The 24,471-nt window shown below is 46.0% G+C and overlaps 2 protein-coding genes across 8 annotated transcripts in view; one reads left to right on the top strand and one right to left on the bottom strand.

The window, feature by feature from the left end:
* Positions 1 to 20,585, top strand: part of METTL9 (methyltransferase 9, His-X-His N1(pi)-histidine) — a 40,479-nt gene extending 19,894 nt beyond the window's left edge. For 6 of the 7 annotated variants that reach the window (XM_074322731.1, XM_074322725.1, XM_074322729.1 and 3 more), the window contains 2 exons: positions 2,078 to 2,262; positions 19,899 to 20,585. In XM_074322731.1, the coding sequence (XP_074178832.1) occupies positions 2,078 to 2,262; positions 19,899 to 20,104 (391 nt within the window). In that variant the 3' untranslated portion in view covers positions 20,105 to 20,585. The remainder of the gene's footprint in view (positions 1 to 2,077; positions 2,263 to 19,898) is intronic. The other variant, XM_074322726.1, reaches the window with a different exon arrangement.
* On the bottom strand, positions 9,438 to 17,961 carry IGSF6 (immunoglobulin superfamily member 6). The gene is made up of 6 exons (XM_019751658.2): positions 17,841 to 17,961; positions 14,920 to 15,282; positions 13,131 to 13,237; positions 12,075 to 12,122; positions 11,632 to 11,712; positions 9,438 to 10,442 (listed from the first exon to the last, which is right to left on the bottom strand). The coding sequence occupies exons 1-6, from the start codon at positions 17,905 to 17,907 to the stop codon at positions 10,386 to 10,388; spliced, it is 723 nt and encodes a 240-aa protein (XP_019607217.2). The 5' UTR covers positions 17,908 to 17,961; the 3' UTR covers positions 9,438 to 10,385.
* Positions 20,586 to 24,471: the final 3,886 nt, after the last annotated feature.

Genomic DNA, 24,471 nt, shown 5'->3' with positions numbered 1-24,471 from the left:
CTAATCCAAAAGGAATTGTATGTTCATTTTTGACACCAGAGAACAAAGATGTTAAATATAAATCTGAAAGATGCTTGACTTGAATCCATTATCTGTAGGTTTGGGCTCTTTCTCATAAAGAAAATATTGCAGTTCAGGAGTCTATTTCTCATGTTAACGTCCCCTTTATTTTCTTTCTGTTCACAAAAAGCTATTGGAGACTGGAGTACAGATGGCCATTCACTCAACCCACCACCCTAGAAGCACTTTGCAGAGAGTAATTGTCAGGTCTTTCGCAGTTTCTGTGAAGAGAGTGAGTCATTGACCTGGATAACATGCTAGAAGAATTTCCAAGTTGTCATTTCTCTTCTGCCACTGATTTGCAGTGTGACCTTGGACAAGTCATGTCTTTCATTTTTCTCATAGGAAGAGGGAAGTTGTGACAACTTGGGCTAATTTGCAGTTTGAGTGGGGACAATGCATTTGTCTTCATGAGTCAAACTGAGTTGACAAGTAGAAATCACAAAACAGAATTAAAGCTGAAGTCGGACTTTGATAGATGGTTTCTCTCGGTCCCGGTATAAAAGCCATACTTTTCTGTTATGAGCATGTATTTCTGCCTTTCAGAATTACCAACATAGAAAGGAACTATCTGCAGCTAATTCCGAGAAGGATTTTGTGAGATTCTTCTAGACCCAATCATGCTGCTGATGTTCGGCTCTTGTCTCCTTGTAGATAGGCCTAAGAAGTTTGTGTCGTTTTGCTTTTTAAAATCATGTATATGATTTTTTGTTGTTGCAATTTATACATTCAAATTGGCTGTTTGGCTAAGGTATTAATGTACCAGCAGTCTTTCTTTTTACTTGTTCATTTTGGTTTTTAAAATGGAATTGATGAGATTTTTATCCTGAAACAGAATGTTCTCTGCAGTTTGAATGAAGTAAATCCAGTTTCTAAAATCATCATTGCCAGTCCCAGCTTCATTACAACAAAGTGATTTTGAAGCCCGAGTGGTCTACTTATTCCAAGCCGCAAAAGAACGTGACTCGTCCCTTGAAGTTTGTTACAGTTGTTTTGGATGAGGCTTTAGTTTTTAAAAACTTTAGACTGACAGGAAGATGCAGCTGACTGGTGTGTGTGCCTTCTTATTCCACTGCTCAGAGCCGCCCTAACATGTGCTCACGAGTTTGCCCAAACAGCTCTCATGGAACTTTTTAGAATTTTCTAAGGTATCTCTACCGTAGCTGCTCAGCATAATCAAAGACACATTGTTTCCAGAAGGCCCCTTTCCTGTCTGTCCAACATGCTTCACCTACTGCATTTCCATTGCTGTAACCAGGCAGGGCTGAGTGATGTACAAAACTGCCTTAGGTGTGGCTGACCAAGACTCTTGCTATGAGAACGCCCCCTTTTCTATGGAGAAAACATTGTTAAGGACTAGAAATGTCCTGAGAGACAGACAGAGAGAAAGAGAGAGATTGAGGGGTGAGAGTGGTGTGTTAATAGCTATGTTCTTCATGAACTGACGCTTTTAAGAGGATGTTCCTGTGCGTTATGTTCTTCTATGAAGAGTCTGGAGTATGACATAGTATTTCTCTCCTGGGAACAGAGATATACCCCAAAGGTCATACGTTGTACATGAAAATTGTCTTATATCACACCACCTCCAGCCATTCTGAAAATTAGGAGGGTTCCCTAGGAATAGAAAACATGACTATACAATATATGGTTAAGTTCCAGCAAATGTAGAAAGTAGAATTGTTTGTTTATTAACTGATGTTCAATAATTTGATGCTGCTCTGGTTTTATAATCATTTTTTTCACTATATTGTCATACGTACTCATTCAACATACCGTGTTTCCCCGAAAATAAGACCTAGCCAGACAATCAACTCTAATGCATCTTTTGGAGCAAAAATTAATATAAGACCCATCTTATTTTACTATAAGACCCGGTATATTATAAATATTATAAATGAAGATTTGGAATTTACTTTGATTTAGAAGACAACGTTAGAGCCTTTCCTGGCATCGCAATTATTTTGAAAGATGTCTTCAGCGGAGTTTGTATCAATCCGGTTCTTTCTGATTTTTCCAGAGTGCTCGGTATAAATGAATGGCAGAACACAGGGTTCCAGTATGATGTCATCAGCTGCTTGAATTTGCTGGACCGCTGCGATCAGCCCCTGACGTTGTTAAAAGACATCAGAAGTGTCTTGGAGCCAACGAGAGGCAGGGTCATCCTGGCCCTGGTCTTGCCCTTCCACCCCTACGTGGAAAACGGTAAGTGTGGTCAGGCTGCTTGTCTCCTGGAGTTTGTCACTGTTTCTCCGAATAGCGTGCAATTGAAAGGAACACAGGTAACCGAGAGGACATAGCACCTTGGTGAATGTCTGTCTTAACGGGGATCTTTTGGGCCTCCCTTTGCAGTGGGTCTGCTTGCTCGAGACTGAAAGCCCAGAACGGTCTCTTTTCTGCCTTTAAACGAAGCTCACACCGTTCATTTATTAGCGTATAAGCTGACTCGAGCAAGAAGTGATGCCTTTTCATCCCTCATGCACTTGCTGAATGTCCCAGACTCTTAGAATGACAAATGCTGTTACCTGTCTTTCCCTTTTGAAGACCTTGTGTTCCAGCATCGATCATTTCTTTGTGTAACATGTGTTTTCTGTGCGTTTTTGATTGCATGGTCTTGTTCTTCAGCAGTAAGGAATGAAGAATATATTAGAAGAGGTGGTTTGATTCCCCGTTACTTCATATTTCCTGTGATTTCTGGCTGTAATCACGTTAATTCAGTTTTAGCTTACGTGGTTTGCATTTCAGGTCACGTTGAAAGTTACGACTTTAAGCCTCTCTTGCACTTTTGTAAGTTAATGTAAAAATTATTTATTCTGTAAGTAATACATGTTAATATTTAAAAATCTCTAGTGTTTTACTGCCTTGGTCAGACGGGGGTTCAAAACCACTGAGAGCTGGCCGACATTTTTAAGAAATTTTGTGAGCATTTATGATATTTTGTGAGCATCATAGTTACAAAATATGCAGGTCTGACTTAAGGGACGATGTGCATATTGTTTATCACGACAGATTTGTGTCACCACCCATGTACCCCTCGTTTCTTCTTCTTGTGATTTCCCCCCCTTAAGTCTTGGTCTGTTCCGATTCACTGCTTGTCTTAGCATTTAGCAAACGGTTTTCAGTCTGTGTTGATGGGAGACTAACCGGAGACTTCTTTGGATGTAGGAGGGCGTGAACGAGAGTAGATGGACGGCTGTCCCTCCCTCGTCTGCATTTTCCCATTCCTGCTGTTGGACCGTTTGTCATGGTAGAGGCGTGAGTGTCTGTCACTATACACAGCACTGTGCTCTGGGGACCCTAGGCAGTGTCCTCCTTGGTAGTTCAGTGGCCTGACCGGATCTGGGTGCTGTGCTCTGCGTAACTGAGCCTCCACGCCCCACAGCGCAATCTGCAGTCACCAGCTTGTGAGCTCCTGCTGTCCGGTGTCCTGTTGGGCAACCACACCGCTGAACTTGAGTGCAACTTCCTGGCATAGCAGGAGGTGGAAGGGCAGGGGAAGAAACAGCAGTCTGACCGTGAATTTTATTTCCTTGTGTTTCTGCCACTAAAAATAGAGAGGAAGTCAAGTTGGATGAGAGGGTGGTTTCCAGTGAGGAGCGAGCACAGGCTCCTTGGCTGTGGCCTCCCGGCTGTGGCCTCCTGGCATGGCCTCTCAGCATGGCCTGCCGAGTCCAAGGAGTGCAGAGCTGAGAGAAGAAACCTGGTGGCTATGGTGACCTGTGGTGACCTGTACATTTTGCAGACTGCTCCTTGGCACCGGCTGTGGCTTCCTTTCCCTGCGTCACTGATTAGAGCCTGATTATTTCCATGTGACCTCGTGTGAGGGCACGAATCCTGGGTTCTTTGCAGGAGATCCGAGTGTGCTTGTACACTGGGCTCCTTCAGTTATTAACAAAAAGCAGTTGTAGATGGAGTGATTACTTGTGTAATTTTTTTTTGTCTTGAGGTTGAACCACAGTGCTTTTGTTACTTAGGTTAATTGGGGGGAAAAATGTAAAGTGTTATCTTTTCATTTCTTTTCGTTTCAGTTTATTGGGTTTACTGACCCAATTTCAGATAGGGGTTATTAAATCTACTGAGAATTGTTTGTAGCATAAAAAAAAAAGAAAGAAAAATGAAAATTCTGTGACATGTTTAATTTTTCAGAATTGTAAGTTTTATAAAAAGGTAGTAATTCACGATAAAAAGAATTCAAGCAGCTTGCAAAAGGGTGAAGCATTTCTCATCCATGCCAGTTCCACCGCCTTGCTCCGCTTTCTTGAGTATTTTTCCAAAGAGTGTCTGTGCATCTGGAAATGCTGTGTGTGCCCATGAAGGAACGGACGACATGACCAAAGCCCATCGTAAATGCTTCTGTTGCGTTTCCCCACTTAGGTCTCTGTAGGCTGTTACTCCTTACCTGCACATATGCGTCCGCCTCGCCGTCAGGAGGTAAGCAGAGCGCGCTGGAGCGGCTTGGTCTGCTGGCCGGACTCTCGGCCACTGGCTCTTACTGACACTGACCGTGGAGCCAGCGAACACTGTGGGCCCCGGCCAGCGCTCCAGGCAGCCTGTCCCTCGTCCCTGCTGGTTGCCACACACCGAGGGCAGCAGCGGGGGCGGGGCGGCAGTGTTGCAGGCCCCATCCGTGTGCTTTCAGATGCCAGCAGCGCTTTGTAAATAAGAGGGAACTGGACATTCTGGCGCAGGGCTGCACACGTGTGCCAGGATGTGCCAGGCTGTGCCGTCTGCCCGGAGAAGCAGAAAGAGCCGCCAAAGTCGCTTTTAAAACTGAAGAGTTTATTTTAGGGAAGTGAGGCCAAGGGAGGTTCACTCGAGTGCACCTGCTCCACTCAAGTCAGAGCATGTGTCCTGCTTTGCTTGTGTTCAGTGCGACTTCCCCTCAGAATCACAGAATGGCTGGGTGTGGGCATGGCAGCCCCTGAAAGGAGAGGGGCCGTCTCGCCAGTACATCTGTTTGGTTTAGTGGTAGTGAGGGAAACCTCACCAGACGTGTCCCCTCACCAGACGTGTCCCCAGCACTTCAGGTTCCACTGGCAAGGAGCTCAGTACCCTCCTGACACATCAGGCGGGGCGGGGGGGTACCCTGCGCTGACAGGCATGTCTGCGCTGGGGGGCTGGCTTGCAGTGAAGGCCGACGGGAATTAGCCATCAGAATGCCTTCATTTAAAAAGTATTTACCGCGTGCCTACACGCTGGACACACGATGTTGGCGATGCATATTACGGAAAAGAGAATAGTAAAAGCAAGAAAGGAGCTTCTGGAATTGGGGTTGGGTTTGGGTGCTGTAATATGAAAAAGGGTGCTCAGAGGAGGGCGTCACTGAGAGGGGGACAGAGAAAAGACCAGAGGGGAGTAAGGCTTAAGGTTGTCTGTGTGACGCGTTTCTAGGGGCGGGGTTGCTCGCCTGCGACCCTCACACCGTTTATGGAGTAGTCTTTTCCTCAATCTTTGAAATGTCACCGTTATTTAACAGAGACTGAAGTCCTGTATGTGTCTGCTTCTGTTCGATTGGAATTTATCTTTCCATGTGTGTGCCCCACCAAACGATTTTAATGACTGTAACTTATCATACAGTTTAATATAATAGCACTGGTCCCCCCATCAGTCAGTTTTTTCCCCCACATTTTCTTGGCTTATTTATTTAATAGGTCAAATTTAGAACTAGCTTGTGCAGTTCCCTATATTAAATTTATACATTAACTTAGGGAGTATTGAGCCTTCCTAGCTAATAAAATATCTTTCGATTTAGTCAATTCTTTATGTTCTTTAGTAACATAAAATTTTCTTCACAAAGGTCCTGCACAATTTTTGTTAGACTTATTTTAATGGGGTGTGTGGGGGGGAGAGAGAGAGAGAAATAGTATAAATAGGAATTTTTCTTCTATCATTTTTTAAATTTCTGGTTTTTCTCCAGCTTTATTGAGGTATCATTGACAAATAAAAACTATATATATTTAAGGTACACCATGTGATGATTTAATATATGTACACATTATGAAATGATTACCACTGTCCAGTTAATTAACACGTCACCTTACATAGTCACCTTTCATGTGTGTGATGAGAACACTTAAGATTTATTCTTTTAGCAAATCTCAGATGTCGCCATGCTGTACATTACATCCCCAGAACTTACACAGAACTGGAAGTTTGACTAACATCTTCCTGTTTCCCCCACACCCCAGCCCCTGGCAACTATTGTTCTCCTGTCTGGTTCTACCAGTTGAACTTGTTTAGATCCCACGTCTGAGTGAGATCACACAGTATTTGCCTTTCTGTGTCTGGCTTACTTCACTCAGCGTGACGTCCTCCGGGTTTATCATCTGTGTTGTTACAAGTGGCTCTTCCGTTGTATTTTAGAATGAATGTCATGTATACATACACAAGCAACTGATATTTTTGTGTGTGTCAATTGTGCAATCTTTTACCTTGTTGAATTATCTTAGTGTTTCAATAGTTTCTCTGTCCATTTGCTTGCGTTTTCTTGATACACAGTTACAGCGTCAGCAAATGGTTTTGCCACTTCTTTTCAGGTTTAGACTGTTTTTTTTTTGTTGCCAAAGTGAATTAGTAGTTGATTCCAGAAAATGTTAATAAAAAACAGTGGACCTTTTTGTCTTGTTTTTGATTTTAATGAAAATATTTCTACTTTAAATACGATGGATCTTTCGGCTTGAGATTTTGCTTATTAGACTTGAGGTACATATGGTTTTACTCCTGTTTTATTAAGAAGTTAAAAAATCAGGAATCACTGTTGAATTTTTCAACCGGTGTTTTCAACATCCATGGAGATAGGCATCCTATGTTTTTCCTCCTTTGACTTAATAAATTAGTAACACTTTTTTAACATAAGGTCACCCATGCAGTTCTGGGTTTAGATGGGACACATGACTAGATTGTTTTTACAAACATTCTGAATAAAACCATTAGCATGACATTGGGGAGTGACAGTTGATCTGTAGCTGACGTTATCTGTGTCGTGTTTTGGCATCCGTGTTCTGCTGGCTTTGTAAAAACAGTTTGGAAGTTTTTATTTTTATGCTCTGAAACACTTCAATATCCATTCTTTGAAAGTTTAGTGGATTTCTCCCGTGACACCTGCGAGGCCCTGTGCTTTTTGAGAGGTAGCTTCTGGCAAGTTCCTCGCTTTCTTCCAGGGTCATCATTCCAGTGAAATTAGACGTGGTCAGTCTGAAAGTTCCCATCAGTCTAAAGAGAACCAGCAAGACTCTGGCCAGACCATCCTGTGGAAGGAGCCGGGCTTTACAGGCTGACCTGTGTTCGAATCATGGCTCCGCCCTGACTGCCTGCGCCTCTCGTTAAGCTGAGTGTTTCGTCTGTAAAAATGGGGCTGACGCTTACCTTGAGGTTTGTCGAGAGGATTAGATAATGTGATGTGTAGGATGGGGCCGGGCTGAGTCTCTCTCTGCACTGGCGTTTGATACGTGGCAGATATACGTCACCCCGTCCTATTCTGTGCCTTGTGTTTATTTGTGGCTTTTATTGATCACGTTTGTGTACAGTTCTTCAGTTTAAAGTATTTGTCAGTGTCCTCACATCTGCCTGTGAAGCCCTTTCAGTCTGCATGTTAACTTCACCTCAAAGTCTGCATTCGCCATCGTTTTATGTGACCTGACTCCACAGACACTTAACTGTATGCGCATTAGCCAGAGGGCTCGGGTTCTCTTCAGTCTTACGTGGGAGAGAGAAAGAAATGCCTTATCCTGAGAACCCTGCTCACAGCTTTTGGTACGTGGTTTGTGTTCTTGTCTAGAGGGTGGGGTGTGTAGATACTAGAACCACGTCTCTTTCTGTTTCCCACTTTTAGTTCTTTCAGTATTATTCTCTTTTCATTGTCATGGGAAACAAACCTAAACAAGCTATAGCTTAATCCTTTCCAGTGAAAATTCTGGATGCTCAGAGAGTAGGGAAATTAACACTATAGGGATTCAACAGTTTCTATGGCGAGGGTGTGAGGGTTGATGCTAGGGCGTCTCTGTGCTTCGTATCTCAGGTGAAGTGCTGAAAATACTTCTCTGTAGGAACATTGTTCTGCTGCATTCACGTAAAGGCATTTGCGCGCCTCCTGTGTGCCAGGCAGTGCTAGATGTAAACAGACAATGGCAGGATAGTCCGATGAGAAACAGGACACAACTGTGGGTTTAGAGAAGGAAAGACCCACTGACTGCTGGGACAGTTATGGAAGGTTTCACATAGCAGGTGACATTCGGGCTGTTTGTCTGTGAAGCATTGTACCAGGCAGAGGCAACAGCATGTGCAAGAAAGCAGGAGAGAGTGAGCACGGTGGGGTTGGCAGGGTAAGCCCAGGTGGCGCAGGGACCGCCTCTGGAGGCCTTTGCTTGTGTGATGCATAGGACTCAATAAACACACAGCCCTTGCTTACAGTGGGTAAGGTTCACTCCCGGTGAAATGCTGGTTTATCCGAGGGATTTTGTCTGCCAGTTAGGTACACAAAGGACGGTGAATTTTTAGCCTTGGAAGGACCAAAATCAGTGGCGCCCGGAAGTAAAAAGGAAATGATGCAACGCGGCTCATTCTCCCGTTCACCTGGGTGGTGTCAGGCCTCACTCTCTCTGCCATTTGGCTGAGCTCATTTATTCCATCCGAGCTAGTGGTTTCAGAGTGGGGTACACACCCCTTAGAGTGCACAAGGCCATCTGATGTGGGGTGTAGGAGGAGAATATTAGCGTGTGTGATTACAGTCGGCTCCTGCACAGCATGGGTTTGGACGGCGCAGGTCCACTTACAGGCGGCTTTCCCCCAGTCAATACTCTTCCTTGTAATTTTCTTACTAGCATTTCTTTTTTCTAGCTTGCTTTATCACCAGAATTTCGTATATGATACATATAACATACAAAATGTGTTAATTGACTGTGTTATTGGTAAGGCTTCTGGTCAACTGTAGGGTGTGAGTAGTTAAGTTTCGGGGAGAGTCCAAAGTTATATGTGGATTTTTGACTGCACAGCGAGAGAGGGAGTTGGCACCCCTAAACCCTGCGTTGTTCAAGGGTCTGTATATGACTTTTTATGCCAGTTGTTTAATTTCTATTTTGGTGTCTAAGGTGCACACGTATACACATATCCGTATAGAGGCATAGACATACAGAGTGTACCCAGCACACCCATGTACACACCAGACACACACACACCCATACACACACACACACACGCACAGAGCTTACTAGCCCCCACCCAGTCCACTCTCCCCGGCACTGTAACTAGACAGGTGGGAGCGCACAGATTTAAGCCATCAGTGCAAAACGTTTCCAAAGGGATCTTAAAATACTTTGAAATTCTATGGGTTTTTAAACTAAGAATACACCTCATTTAATACTACTTTAAAAGAAACACTTCAATGAAATGAAAACAGTAGGTTGTAATTCTTGTTTGATACTGAGTGCACATTCATGAGTTCTTTAAACAGAGTTTTTACACCAAAGTAGCTTTCAAAGAACATCCCATAACGTGTTGTTTTAGTGAGATGGCACCGAATTCCATAACCATCCTTGCTGTACCAGCCCTTAGGTGGTACTTCCCTCCTTAGTTGATGAAAACCACTGCTGCAAAGGCAGTGTCAAGTGCAGTGTCGCTGGGCTTTCCTGGGCTGTTCTGCGCGACACTGCCGCCTAGAGCCGGCCGGGGCTTGTTGTCCTGCGTGCACTTCCTGCTTTGGAGCGGCTGCGTTTTAGCGGCGAAGTTCTTGCTCTGTTGTGCTTTCTCTTCTGTTCTCGCTTTGTGTCTGTAGCAACGTGAGTTACCTGGCCTGCCCTGGCAGGAAGTGTGCTCTGTCCCCTGCCCATGCCCACCAGGGGGGATGGGTTTTGCTCCAAGGTACTTAGCAGGAGGGTTTTCTCTAGCTCTGGTTCCGGCACTCCCCTCCCTCCCTCCCACCCTCCCACCTTAGTCTAATTAATTAGCCCACCACTCCCACAGCCCGTGAAGACACTTCTTCCCCTCAAGGCTGAGGCATGTGGTATGACTTCAACTCTTGCGGGTAGCAGTCATCCCGTAGCGAGCGTGTTGAGTGAAACATAGGACGCACGTTATGACAATGGAAGCTTTTGAGGATGTTAGCCTGCTTACAAGTCTTTTAGCCAGTGAAGAAAGAATTCTTCAGTCATGTTTTGCTGGGTTTTGGCATTTCGGTAATTCTCATTGGTTGTTTCCTTGTATTCAGGCACCTGTCCTTTAACTGGTTCTTTTCCAGTCACCTTTGGTTGTTTTTCAAGCCCTGATGGGTGTGTGTCCATTCACACTGTCTAACTTCTGGGTTTTCAGTGACTTAATTAACAATGAAAACACTGTTACGGTGTTTCACAGTTGTAACGTGCTCTTCTGTTTTCGTAAGTGTTGTCTTTCTCCTGCAATAGTAAATAACAAGGCACATTTAGGGTTCTGCAGCCAATGGTGTCACGCTGTGGGCAGCGCACAAATGACGATGCCATCCTGCGTTCTGGGTCCCAAGTCCCTCCAGCAACCTTAAAGGCCAAGTTGCCCCTTTACCCGAGTTGAGAGTGAGATGTGGAAACTGAAAGTCCGTTTTCTTGTTCTGAAGCCATCGTCAAAGCCCAGCCTTAGAACGTGTCCCCATTCCTCCCTCCAGGCCTGTCGTTGGCCGCTCGCCTTTGCCCCTTTGCTGAAAAAGGTGCCCCGGCCTCACTGAGAAGAGAGTGTAGACAGGCATCGTAATCGTTCCGTGCGGCCTCAGGTGGGCAGAGCACGTCTGTGTGTGTGTGTCTGTGCTTGGAAGGATGAAGTGACTGCTTCCGTGACAGCCCTTCTAGAGTAAAATCCTTTTTAAAAGTTGGCTTTGAAAAAAACACACCTCTTCTCGGAAACCTGTTACAGTTGCCTTCTTGACTGCTGTTCAGGAGCAAAATAGCCTCAGCCCCTGAGTTCCTTATTTTGTATACATTTTTAATTCAAGTCTGAGCAGTCTGAGCATGCGTCCTGGAAACTTGAATCTACTGTACCTGCCCTAAAACAGTGTTTTGTTCTAAAAAACTGTTTGTGCAGGCCTTTAAAGAGATACTGTCTTGTCGGTAATATAGCTCAGATGGATTCTTGCTACCGCTCCAACCCCAAAGACTGTAGAAACACCCAACTTCTGTTTTCATTAGCTGCATCTTTTCTGATGTGAATTTATTTCTGCATTAGCAGCATGTAATGTTCTCTATCTCATTTGATCCACACGTGTTTGCCACGTCTACTCAGTGCCTCCTGCTGCGTGCAGGATGCTGTGGAAAAGAGCTTTTTATCCCCAAAAGCATCCTTCCGTGCACTGGAAGCATTGCCTGTGTCCAGGGTGCTTCTGAAAGAGTCCATGTCACTAAGATGCCAGCCTGGTCGCTTTACGAGTCACATCGTATCAGATGTCCTTTGTCATGTATTTATCAAAACAGGTTCCATATCAAAACGCACATATGTGAAAGCCCTCCCTGTGGCTCTTCTAAAGGATACTGTGATTATGGATGGCCTGGTGGCAGCTTGGTTTTGTTAGTCAAACATGCTTTGTATCTGCATGAAATCTTTTTGATATTTTACACTTACAGATAGTTGGCTTGTTCCCACATGTCTCTTGCTATATAGTTCTTGAGCAATTTCCTGAAAAAGACGCCGGGCGCTCTTCTTCTATAAACACAAATGAGGGGAAAAAAGGTCTCTTTTAGGACTAGAAGTGATGATTGTTGGGCATAATCACAGCCTTTGCTTTCTTTCCTGCCACCTCCCAGAAACTCCCCAGTCCCCCAGCACATGCACACCTCCCAGGAACTGGCGTTTTGAGTCTATTATGTAGCACTTATGGCTGAGAACTTACCACGTTTGAGTCACAGTTTACCACCTAAATTACCATTGACTTTCTCAACAATAGGAAACAGTAGCTATGGCTGAAAGTTACCAGGATGCTCTTGTGTTTCTTAAAACTGTGTCAGATTTGGAATAGTTACAACCCGCCACAATGTAAAATATACTTTACAGGCTTTGGTCTGTACCTTTTGTGAATCGTCTCTTTCTTTTTTTCTTGGAGTCTTCGATTTTGACTGTCAAGAAGAAAAGGAAAGTCAAGTTCACTTGCTATTTAAATGGTGTACAACAAGAGTTAATGTTCATGGCATTTCTGAGATGCTTTTATAATATTAATAACCGACGCTGACTGTTGGATTTACAGCAATCCTCAGTGAACACATGCAGACCCCCAAGTGTAGCAACCAGCCAGAAGATGGTCTTTCTCAAACACTGTAGGCCTTTTAAAAATATTTTCGGGCAGCTTCTCATCTCTTGGTTAACCCCTTTTTGCTCATTCTTAAACCTTTCATAAATAACAATTACTACCCTCCCCCAGCAGAAGGCTAGCAGATAACATGGTTATAAAGAAGGGTCCCTTATTCCCATGTTACTGGGTTTTAAAGAGGAAACACTAATTTGTGTACTCTGGTTAATCCTTTCAGTCGTAAAAATGGACACTTTCTTCTACAGACCTCTCCTGCAGGTGGCGTTTCCTGCAGGTGCTCAGAAAGATGTGAACTGGGTGAGCTTTTTCTGAGGCTCACGTGTGCAGGGATGGCAGTTATTTCCCTATGACTATATTCAAGGCTATAGGGATGTCATGCCCTGTGTCAGGCAGGGTCTCTGGTCCCGCTCCCCACATAATGCAGGATATGGAGAGGCCAAAAAGGAACACCCACAGAGCCACAGATAGGGGAGTCAGACCACTGTATTCTCACTGGTGGCTGGGTTGGAGACAAAGGAAGCAGGAGCCACAGAATCCTCCACACTCCGCTGTCCTAACTGCAATCCGCGCTTGCGAGCCACCATCTCCTTGCTAGCCCCCATTTTTCTGCTAGCGTAGCTACAGCAGTTATATTCGTGGCCAATGGCTCACTGGTTACAGCTGACGGCCAATTAGCCACAGCTGATGGCCATCCAATCACAGTTGATGGCCATTTACTACCTAAGCCAGCACCTTTCCACGTGAGGCCGAGAGCCTGGAAACTGCACTCCTGGCTCTGTCCCCACAGGGCCATCCAGTGCAAGGAAGTGGGGCTTACCTTGGAGAGAACCACGAAGACCACAAGTACACCCGCGATGTAGATGGAGAGCAGGGACAAGACAGCCACCAGGAGCCTCTGCAGCTTTGTGCTGAGACCTTTGGATTCTTGGTGAATGACAAAAACAGAAAGCGCCACAGTCACTACTGAAACCTATTACTGCAAACGTGTGTAAAATACAACTGGAGCTACATGTTAGTGGCGAAACGTGAACTTACTGTGTTTGGCTATTTATATACAAATGTATTCAGGGTCCCTTGATTCAAAAGACACCCAAGTATATGATATAGTTAATGCCAGTTTATCGGTTCTTTAGATGTGTTATACCAAAAATGTTGTCAAGTGTTACCTAAAGTTAGGTAAACAATTTATTCAGGGCATTTACAATTTCTCTTGGTAGAAATGACGCACAGCTGTCACCACGAGTCGTTTATGGAGTGACGCTGTTTGCCCTTGTGTTAGTGTTGCCCTTTGTGGCCTTGGGCTGTTCCGCACGGAGCTGGCTCCCACCTCACGCTTCCAGGGCAGGCGTTGCAGGCCCTTTCTCAGGAGCGGTTGGAACTGCAATGACCAAGTGCATTCTCACAGTCTGGATGTTCCCTCCTTGCAGGAAGTGTCCTGGGACCCGTAGCGACAGAGTCACATGCTATGTCTTCAAGCCCTTGATTACTTGTACAAAATACAATTTGCTTGTAATTATGATCTAGAGCACATGTGACTCTCTTCCCAGAAGCTTGCAATTTTGAGACCTGTATCTTTTTCAAACTATTTTTCTTTCAGCTGACGTTTATGTAGGAAGCTAATTCGGTGAGCTGCACAGCTGCTGTGTGTTCTACTGTCTGTAGCCAACGTTTATCGAGCACCGCACATAAGCCAGGGAGCAGCAGTGCGATACGTGTGGTAACTCCTTTCTAATGTACCCTCACAGGTGAGAATACTGTGGCTCAGTGGCAGCGGACAAGCCAAAGCCCATTAGCGCGTGCCTAGTGATTCAAAGCAGGAATTCTACTACAGGACGCACAGGTCCTGAAGTTCTAGCGTAAAACTGGGGGCCCGTCGGCTTTGAGCTCCCGTTCTAAGGAGCACAGTGCTCATCATACCAGAGTCCGTTTTAAGGGAAGAGGTGAAAAAAACAGTCAAGGAGTTACTGCCCTGGCTTCCTTCCCCCAGAATCATGTGAAGCCTTTTTTCTGAAATTCCTGAATTTACAGGACTTAGCTAGGTCCAGAGTCCTCATTTGAATGACGAACTTACCATGGGTTTTAACAAATCTCAAGAAGCCAGAGTCACACTGACCCCTTTCTGTTCTGTCTACACAGAGTGGCAGGGGCAGTGGCTTCTCCCCAAGTCAGTGTTTATTCTCCATGACGCATGTTTCCTGAGTCCAATTTGGTGATCATTTATCTGCGCCAGGGCTCTGTGCCGGCTGGTGCCACACCAGGCCAGGTCCTGAGGGAGCCGGCAGTTACCATTCACGCTTCCCTTTGGCCTCAGCACGTGCGCCAGTCACCATAACAGGCAGACGGGGGACACCGTGGTCGCCCTCATTGGTAACGCCTGGACATGGCCAGAGAGCCGATCACCGACAGCACTGACTGGGTGGACACTGGGAGAGGGGGTCACCATAGTTCTTTAGCCACACTGCGTGTTGGCTTGTCTCAGGTCACGGCCCTTCACTGGCTAGGCTATTAAGTCAGCTGCGTTCCCTCGTAACTTGCGTGTAAGTCATGTGACGCGTGTGCAGGGCTGAGCAAACCCGGCGTGCTGGAACCCAGCCATTGCGACCCACCTCTCACCACCAGCACCGTCCCTGCTCCGGTTTGCTTCGCCCTCGGGTCCCGGGAACTGGGCAAGGCTATTCCACAGATGTAGATGGCGCTGTCGTTGGCAGTCAGCCTGCTCACCGTGAGGGACATCTGGTTTCGTGCCAGGTCCTCCGTCACTGTGAATTTGTCTGCCTTGCTTGAGCACCGGCCATTCACACAGAGGGTCTCTGGCTTCTGAGCATCGAGGCGAAACCACAGCTTGGTGGGGGGCTCCGGCCGGCAGCCCGCTGTGGAGAAGGAGCAGGGCACGGTCACGGCGCCCTCCGCGAAGTCCGCTTCCAGGACGGCCGGCTGAGAGACAGACACGGCGCAGTCGCCCGCAGCACCTGTGGGAAGAGAGACAGCGCGGTGGGCGGGTTTCTCACCTCCTTTGTCCGCTTCCGCCTTCCTGGCAGTGGTGGGCTCGGGAAGCCCAGCGTGCTCCCACTGCCCGCACGGACAGGACGGAGGGTAGGACCGCAGTGGCCTCCCTTTTCCTGGGTCCCCGTGTTGCCTGACCTCAGCCTGCGGGCTCTCTGGGGACAGCCCTAGACAGGTGCTTTTGGCATCAGCCTCGCGAGCAGAGGCTTGGGGTCCCCATGTTCACTCCCCGTCTGTGCCCTGGCCTCACACGACTGCCCGGGTCAGTGTGGGAAGGATGCTCCTGCCAGTGCCACCCATGACCCAGCCCCCGGGCAGTAGCATCCGCGTTTCTGGCCTTGGGGTTGGGACTCCTGGGACGTGGTGGCCATTCACATTCCCTGTGAGCCCGTTGTCCCCATGGGAGACACAGGCAGGATGTGCACTGGGGACGGTGGGTTTGGTTACTGGGCAGAGGTGACGGGCTGGCCACGCCCCGGCCAAGCGAGTTCCATGTCTTCCTGGCACTTCGTCACTGCTTTGCAGTCCCTTGTAGCTTTTATCTGCTTTGACGAACACCACTGTGATAAAGGGCACAGACTTGGGCAGACTAGCTCTGCACGCTCTGGTTTGTGGGGCGTCTCAGTTTCCTCATTAGCAGAATGGGGGCAGGGTGGTCTGCGCCTCTGGGGTGAGTGTGGTGCTTAAGTAAGACCAGCAACGCAAAAGGGGAATTTACTTGCCTAACTGGTAGGAAGTATTTAAGGAAAGGTGGTTATGTCTGCTGCTACCGCCACTTCTGTTCCCGCTGTCCTACGTACATTTTAGAAATAATTGTGGACGTCACAGCAAGATGTTAGCAGGGCTGGGACTGGACACCCAGGCCAGTGCCCCCCCACGTCGTGTTGCCTCCAAGTACGCAGGCTGAGCCCCACCTTGACCGTCTAACCCCAGGCGTGAGAAGCTGGAAAGCCTGTCAGGTGTTTACAGATGGAGTCCTGCCCGAAACCCTTTTGGGCGGCCCTATGGACAATAGTGTTGGTTGAGACAAACTAGACTTTTTTGCCAGTTTTCAGTCTGACTTCTGCACGGTTGTGTTTCCAGATGGTCTCATCTGTCTGAGTCTGTCCTTTTGCGCTCAGTGGAATCGGAAAGTAATCCACGTGGCCTGGTGCTTCAGTTTCAGACAGGCTTTCTTCACGTTACATTTTTCTTGTAAGTCTTGTGAGGCACGTCTGTTCTCACCACGTCTTCACTTCAGCATTTGCACGACTTGAGCAGCGCTGGGAGCTTCCTGATGGCCTGGAGAAGACCAGCTGAGGGAACTGGATTCCCTGGCGAGTCTCATGCTCACACCCCGTGTCTCCTTCCCAGACGGTCAGCGCAGAGAACCCCTTCACAGCGTGTCATGACCACTGTAGCTCACACATTTGAATTGGCATTGGGCCTGTCACAATGTCCCAAAGCTAACCAGCAGTGGCTCAATTTCAAGTCCTCCGTCCCCTGGAGTTCTTACACTGGGAGCTGATGTGTAACACTTTCCTTGGAGAACTGATGCTGCCGGGGAAAGTCGTATTCGCGACTTGGCAGTTTTATATCCCCCGCTACATTCCACTTCCGCAAAGTTGTCCATCTTGAGTGGGAGCAAACCAGTTGCAGCGGTTTCCTATGAGAGCACAGACTTGTGGGGAGACTTCCCTTTCTCCCCCGCACCCGTTAAGCAACACTCAGCAAAAAAGAGAAGTTTGGATAACATATCACACCACAGCCTGCCTGTTCCTGTGAAAAAGTTCTTTTTAAGAACTCTCATTTTCTGTAGGATTTTTAAAAACATAGTACTTTCTGTAAGGTTGAAAGTTTATCTCCTTGGTGGAGGGAATAAAAAAAGATCACTAGTTTTAGAAAGCAAAGTAGAAAATAAGTGGGAAACTAAAATTTGACACTTGACAAAGCCTCTTACGGACCATTTCAAACGTTAGCTGGCCGGCACATTCTCTTCTCTCTCCCACCTGCTTCTTCACCCCCATGTCACGTTAGGGCAGACCCCAGACATTTTCTGTGCACAGCTTCCCTGATACATCTTTAAACGATCAGGATTCTTTTTTAAAATAACACTAGTTACTAGTTAAAAGTTTATAAAAGTAATACATACTTATTAGAAAGAAAAAAAAAAAGAATATTCCTGAACATAGAAGCAAGAAGAAATCATCCATAGTCCTTTTGCCCAAAATAAACCACTGTTAACATTTTGATAATGTTTCTTTACTGAGGAGAAATACTTCTCAGATCTTTTTGTCCCCTTCGCTGTCCTACGACCCAAATTTTGTGGGCAAATCTGAGATTGTAAGATTTATTAGAACTATGGTGAGGTTATTAGAACTGGGATGTAGGAAACATCTCATGGGTGAAAAAAGGTGAGGGCAGAATTTAAAAAATAGATATAGGATAGTTATGCTCTGTGGAATTTGTATTTAAAATATAAATGCATCAGGTAAAAAACAGCAATTGATTTAAATAAAATGGAGGAGAAACAAAAGAACCTTACCGACATAAAAGAGAAGCGGGATGATTTCCAGACCGAGAATGATCCTGCCTGCACCCACGGCGTCCATCTCTGTGTGCGTGCACGCTCTGGGGGAGTGTGTATCTGAAGAGAGTTGGCTGGGTTTTGGGGTTTTTTTCTTTCTCTTTTTAGAAAGGAAGAACTGAAGAGAGGAACTCTTGTTAAGGAACCATAATTGGGAACTTTTTGAAATTGTGTAAATATTTTTTGTAACCAAGTTTCACCATGTGAAGTTGAGATTTTAGCCTCGAGTGCATTTCTACATGTTCATGTGGTAAATTTTTTCTTGCGTTTTACAGATGCTCACAGGCGTTAGATGACTTGAGTGAGATTTCAGTTCGTGTGTAGCACGGATGCCCAGGAAGGAGTGCCCTTCGGAGGGATCATTCTTGCTCTAAAGTCCCAGTGCCGTTCCTGTCGCTGGTCCTGGGCTCCCGTGTGCTTAGTGCAGAGCAGGCGATGGTGGGAAATCGGGGAGCCACAGGGGGCGTCTTCATGGAGAGGAAGGAGACAGATTAGTGAACAGGAAACATTGTGGAGCCATGAAGTAACAAGCTGTGTGCCACTAACTCATCCCCAGTTTTGTGGGACCCCGTTTCAAAGCGTCATGAAGCAGATGGCTGACACCTCTGTCAACCCCGACTTCCGCCAGCCCCCGCTTCCCCCACTCTCAGAGGCTCTTTGTAAGCAGCAGAAACTGACTCTACTGACTTAAGGAAAAGGGAATTTATTGAAAGGCTTGGGGAGCGGTGGCTCAGAGACTCACTAGGAGGACTGGAGAATTGTGGTTTGGGGGCTGCAGCCAAGAGAAACGCCCCGGATCTCGCTGTCAAACTGATCTGAAGCCCACGCTGCTGCCACCAAGTGCCAGATGCCTTGGCATGGCCTCACTGGCATTAGTACAGCTTGCGCTGCCCCAGCCCCTCCGTCTCAGTGCCACTGCTCCACCCCCCGCAGAGAAGGAGCCTCCCGCCCCTACTTCTCTGGGTCCCTCACTCCCAGGTCTTGGGCGACGGGTCTAAGTTCAGGTCGTGTGCTGGTGCCTTAGCTGCTGGGAACGCAGAAATGCTGCTCCCCAGGCTTTGCCACCAAGACCCCAGGAGAGGGGCCACATGCTGGGCCACCGAAAAGAGTGAAGCATCTTTCCACTCCAGTGTTTGTACTCTTGACACCTGTCGATGAAATATTCTCTACTTTACAGAAGTTATTCCCAACCTGAATTTAGTAATGCTTTTAATTATATGCATTTATTTTACAGCACCATAGTGCCTACATTTACATGCACCCCAACTTTATGTACCATATCTCGGTGTGTGTAAGGGTGTCTCTCTCTGTAGTCAGAGCTTGTGTGTGTATGTGAACTTCAAGACCTTACCCCTCCCCCCCACCCCTGCATCCGATGCTCATAGGTGTGGAAATGACAATTCGAAGAAATGCTGGGTTGACTCATCCATGGTAGTGTTCTACCTCTCTCTGGTCTGAGGCTTAACTTTTATGAAATTGTTCTGAAAAGTTCGGGAGTGGATCACCTTTCCTTAAAAAACACACTGATTATTTGCTTTCAGAAATTAAAATCCTTGTAACCTGGTTTTATTTTCAGCCTTTAGAGAGGTTTATTAACCTCTAGTTAATGCATTGCATAAGTTTACTACATCAGTGGTATTTTCTTGCATTTATCTAAAGCCCTTTTTCAAATATCATGTGTTACTCTGTGCTTCAATAGTCCATTATTTAATGAGCAGTTTTCCAAACCCCTTCACCATTACACTGTGGTGCATCTAAGGGAGGGTGATGTCTGAAACTCTCAGGGCAGGTGATGGTACGGCTTTGGGTCCCGCTACTCCTGAGACTGCCTTTCAGCCGTGAAAGCGTGGGCCCCTCCTTCAGCCCTTCTGACTCTGCCCCTTCCCTCTGTCCACCTGTCTGGGGAGCTGGGTGATGAGTCATCAAAGCTGCGGGTTTGGACACTGTTCCTCCCTCTTCCCTCTTTAAATAACTTGTTTGTTCAAGAATTTAACTGAATGTTTGTATTTGTTTTAGTAGGTGGCAAGTGGGAGAAACCATCAGAAATTTTGGAAATAAAGGGACAGAATTGGGAAGAACAAGTGAATAGTCTGCCTGACGTGTTCAGAAAAGCTGGTTTTGCTATCGAGGCTCTCACCAGACTGCCGTACCTGTGTGAGGGGGACATGTACAATGATTACTACGTGCTGGACGACGCCGTCTTTGTGCTCAAGCCCGTGTGAGCCCGCGGAGGCCGGCGTCCCAGAGCCGCCCAGGGGTGGGCCCTGCGGAGAGGCTCTGCGTTCTCGGTTACGTGGGGACTGCCGTTCCAAATACCATGTAGGAATTTAAAAAGCCAAAATACTAATGATTTGTTTGTAGTGTGTAAAAGGAATGTTTTTAAAAAACAAACACCCAACTCTTTGAGGATTTTTATCAACTCTTACTCAGTAATGCAGGTCTCACTCCAATTATGGAAGATATTTTTTATACTTAATTGCAGTGGGGACTCATTCCCAGTCAAAGCAATAGTCATACTTCACAAGGAACCCATAAATATGGATTGTTTTTAATAAAACCAAGGCTGGCAATAAAGGTGTCCATTCAGTCGCAAATACTGGTTTTAAGGTAATAGCCATTGATTCTCTTTCATGTTTAGAAATCCTTTCTGTCATTATTCAAGGAAATGTTTTTAATCATGCTAATAAACTTTTTTGGAGATGACTCTGGCATCATGTTTGAGTTAATGTAAGTCTCCCCAGCAGCTTTCATTGCTTTGGCTTCAAGGCTGCCCAGACAGCATTAAGTGAAAGATGGAGTCCACCTGAATATGTGGTACAGGAAGGCGTCAGACTGCGAAAGGCTCTATGAGCAAAAGTGCCGGAGCACGCGTGGCCAGTCACAGCCCGCCCAGGCACACGGACTCAGATCCCATAGTCTTCCAAGAAGAGCCACAGGGCGGGGCAGGCTGCAGGTGAGAATGCCTCCTGCAGTTGAGGGAGCCGGGTGGGGCGGGGTCCCAGTGAGCCGGCGGGGCGGGGCAGCGGAGCTCCCCTGGCCAATCAGATTCAGATCAGGCCGTGAGCGTAGGGGGCGGGCTCAACACAGGGAAGATGGCGCCGCTCACCGGGAAAATGGTGACTGTTCTCCAGCCCTTGCTCTGAAGCCACACTCTCCAGTCTGCCACCCCCCCCCCCACCACGCTCCCGCTGTCCCCCGAGTCACCGTCCCTCCGCTGGAGCCCACGGTGAGTACCTGTGAGGGAATGAGTCTGTGCGGGGCCGTTTGAGAGAACGCCTGGGTTTCCTGCCGCGTTCCGTCCCACCCGTGGGTCGGAATTCCACGGATTTTTCACAGCTAAATGTTGTAGGGGTTCCTCCTCTCGGCACCAGTGCGCTGGGGCTGGGGCCCCTCACTCCTCCGGGGGAGGCTCTGCAGCTGAGACATCCCTCCTGGTTCTCAGCCGCCACACCAGGTGTGGGCCCGTTGGCGTCCGCACCTCCTGCCAGACTGTCGGCTGCTTCTTCATATCCTTAGTTATAAAGCTTCTGTTCAGCCAGACTTCAGATGGTTTCCAGGTTGAGTGTTCTATAATTTAGTTGTCATTTTAATGTGTTCATGGAAGGAAGCAGGCACAGTGTTTACTTCACCATCTTGGGTCTCCTAACGCTTTTTTTCCAGGAACTCAAATAAGTGAAGTGCAAGTACTTAGCACCCTAGATTGTAAAAATAGAAGGAGGAAATGAGTAAACTTAGTGGAGTTCTTGTACAGTTGAGTTTTGCTTCTTTATAAACTCATAATCACGGGTTGCTTTGAAATTGCAGTTAATTGGGAAATTGGGAATTGATTTGACGGTGTGTTAAAAACAAACCCAAAACTCATAATTTATCCTCCCCCCAAAAAAGCAGAGAAAGCACCTACGTGTATGCATTTCAAGATAAAAACAATTTCTCAAAATCTGAGGCTCTCTGAACACCAGCTTATCAAAAGTGACGTTGTATGGTGAAAAATTAAAACCAGCTAATCTCACATTTCCGATCTGGTTTTGAAGTCTTGCCGGTGTGTCACCATTCCACTAGGTGGCAGTGTTGCTTACTGAGTCAGTCGCTTTTTTTCCTCCTAAATGAAATGTTCCCCCTCACCCCGCCCCGAAGTAGGATAAAGCTGCTTTCTAGTCTGCACCAGTCCTTGTGTAATTGCTTCATATCAAGTTAAGGTTGTGCTAAAGAAATTAAGAAGAGCTCTATTTGTGTGCAAAGCATGCTAATCATTTGACCTTAGGTCCGGAGAAAGGACCTGCAAGCTGCACCTGTGACCCTAGCCCCGTGCACCTGCAGATGGAAGCCCCTTAGCGTTTCGCCCACTGATTTCAGAGTCGGGAAGGAGAGAAGAGACAATACCCCTAGTCATGTCTCCCCTGTGCAGAGAAGTTAAAAGCAACAGTGTATTTTGTACCCTTCTACATGTCATATCAGTTTTTACATAGTTGGCCTTTAACAGAAAAGAAGCTGGGCCGAGAAACAAAACTTCGTTGTTTCAAGCCATCTCTCTTGAGTAAAGCTTTGTTTTCACTTCGTTCTGAGTATGGAATTTAAATAGATTCCTAAAGAAGCAAGATGTTTTCACCAATTGCTTCCCACCGCTTGGTTACTGATGAAGTGTTTCAGGATCCTTTTTGTCTAACTGCAGCGCATTGAATGTGAGCTTCCAGTGGCGAAGGGGAGCTGCCCCGTCAGTGCAGGTGGCTACGTACCCCCAAATTAACACCCGGTGCACTGAGTCTGGAGTGTGGTCTGAGAGGTACTGCCTAGGAATCCCCTGAGCTCAAAACTGGTCTCATTATAGACTTGAAACAGGACGCTTACAAACTTAAAACTAACTTACCAAAGATTTTTTAAAAAATCATGAATTGGCAGATGGAAGTTCACACTATATTTACTCTAAGACACGTTTGTGATCTGAATGAAAAAATGCACCCTGAATCATTAAGGAACGATTACTGCCATATAAATTTCAACAGCCTGCCTTTTTGCAGTTAGAGGATGATGGGCCAACAGCCAGGCAACAGTGAGCAGTACGATAAAAACTCAAATTTCACACCTACTGTAGTTCTCTCTAGGCACTCGTATTTTGCCACTTGCTTTGTCAGTTCTTCTAATATACTTGTGTTGTCTGTCGTCTATGTAGGCATTAATTCTTTCTTTAGTTGTCACCTGGTTTTTAAAACTCACTTTAAAATGAACTTATTGTGGACTAATGTTAGATTTAGAGAAATGTTGCAAAGATAGTACAGACAGTTCCTGTATACCCTTTACCTATTTCCCCTCATGTTAACGCGTTACGTAGTCACGGCGTATTTGTCAAAACTAAGAAATAAGAACTGGTACATCAGTATTCAGTACACTACAGACTATTGACCTGTTTTTCCATTAATGAACTTTTCCTGTTCTGGGAGGCAATTCAGGAAACCACATCCCATTTAGTTGGTTGCTTTTAAAATTACTAGTGTTCACTGACAGCCCCATTATTCGTTTATCTTCTTCAGTTTTTTACTGTAAAATACACATAACAAAATTACCATCTTAACCATTTTTAAGTGTGCAGTTCGGTGGTAGTTAGTACATCCGTCCTGTGCAGCCATCGCCGCCATCATCTTTAGAACTTTTCATTTTGCAGAACTGAAACTGTCCCCATAAAACACTTAACTCCCCATTCCCGCTTCCCCTCACCCAACAACCACCCCTCTACTTTCTATGAATCTGACTACCTAAGTTCCTCATATAAGTGGAATCATACAATATTCGTCCTTTTGTGTCTGGCTTATTCCACGCAATATAATGTTCTCAAGGTTTCATCCATGGGGTAGCATGTGCCAGAATTTCTTTCCCTTTTAAGGCTGAAAAGGACTCCATTACATGTACAGACCACGTTTTGCTTATCCATTCATCCATCAATGGACACTTGGGTTGCCTCCATTTTTCAGTTATTGTCCATGAAGCTGCTGTGAACAGGGGTGGGCAAGTATCTGTTTGAGTCACTGCTTTCACTTCTTTTGGGGGGTGTATACCCAGAACTGGAAACGCTGGATCATATGGTACTTCTATGTTGAATTGTTTGAGGACCTGCCATACTGTTTTGCCACAGCAGCTGCACCTTTTTACTTTCCCGCCAACAGTGCACAAGGCTTCCAGTTTCTCCACGTGCCCATCAACACTAGTTACTTTCTGCTTTTCTTGATACCTTTTGGTGTGAGGTGGTAGCTCACTGTGGTTTTGATTTGCATTTCCCTCATGACTTGTTTTCATAGTTCAACTTGTACGGCACTGGGTTTCATTTACTAGTAATTAGCTTGTTATCTGTACTGAGATCGCTGAATTGTAATCCATGTTCTCTGATACTGAAATACTACTTTTTAGCTATGAAATTTTATACTTTTGGAGAATTAGGAGAATATTATTACATAATTAGAACTTAAGATGTCCCCCTGGATATTAGAGCCGATATGCTGTATTCACATGGATTAAAATACTGTTATTTTTGTGACAAGGCCATTTTCAAATTACTTTCAATATATGTAAAATCAAAAGTAAGGATTTTCCTCTAAATGAC

Source organism: Rhinolophus sinicus, linkage group LG18 (genome assembly GCF_036562045.2).
Source record: "Rhinolophus sinicus isolate RSC01 linkage group LG18, ASM3656204v1, whole genome shotgun sequence".
NCBI lineage: Eukaryota > Metazoa > Chordata > Mammalia > Chiroptera > Rhinolophidae > Rhinolophus > Rhinolophus sinicus.
Note: the sequence above shows the minus strand (reverse complement) of the source record. Positions and strands in the feature narration are given on the sequence as shown.

Excerpts from the sequence above, each read along its gene's own strand:
- IGSF6 (XM_019751658.2), bottom strand. The coding sequence starts at position 17,907 with ATGGACGCCGTGGGTGCAGGCAGGATCATTCTCGGTCTGGAAATCATC. Across the intron at positions 15,283-17,840 it reads CCCGCTTCTCTTTTATGTCG|GTGCTGCGGGCGACTGCGCC; the intron begins GTAAGGTTCTTT and ends CTCTTCCCACAG. Across the intron at positions 12,123-13,130 it reads TCTTCGTGGTTCTCTCCAAG|TCAAAATCGAAGACTCCAAG; the intron begins GTAAGCCCCACT and ends TCTTCTTGACAG.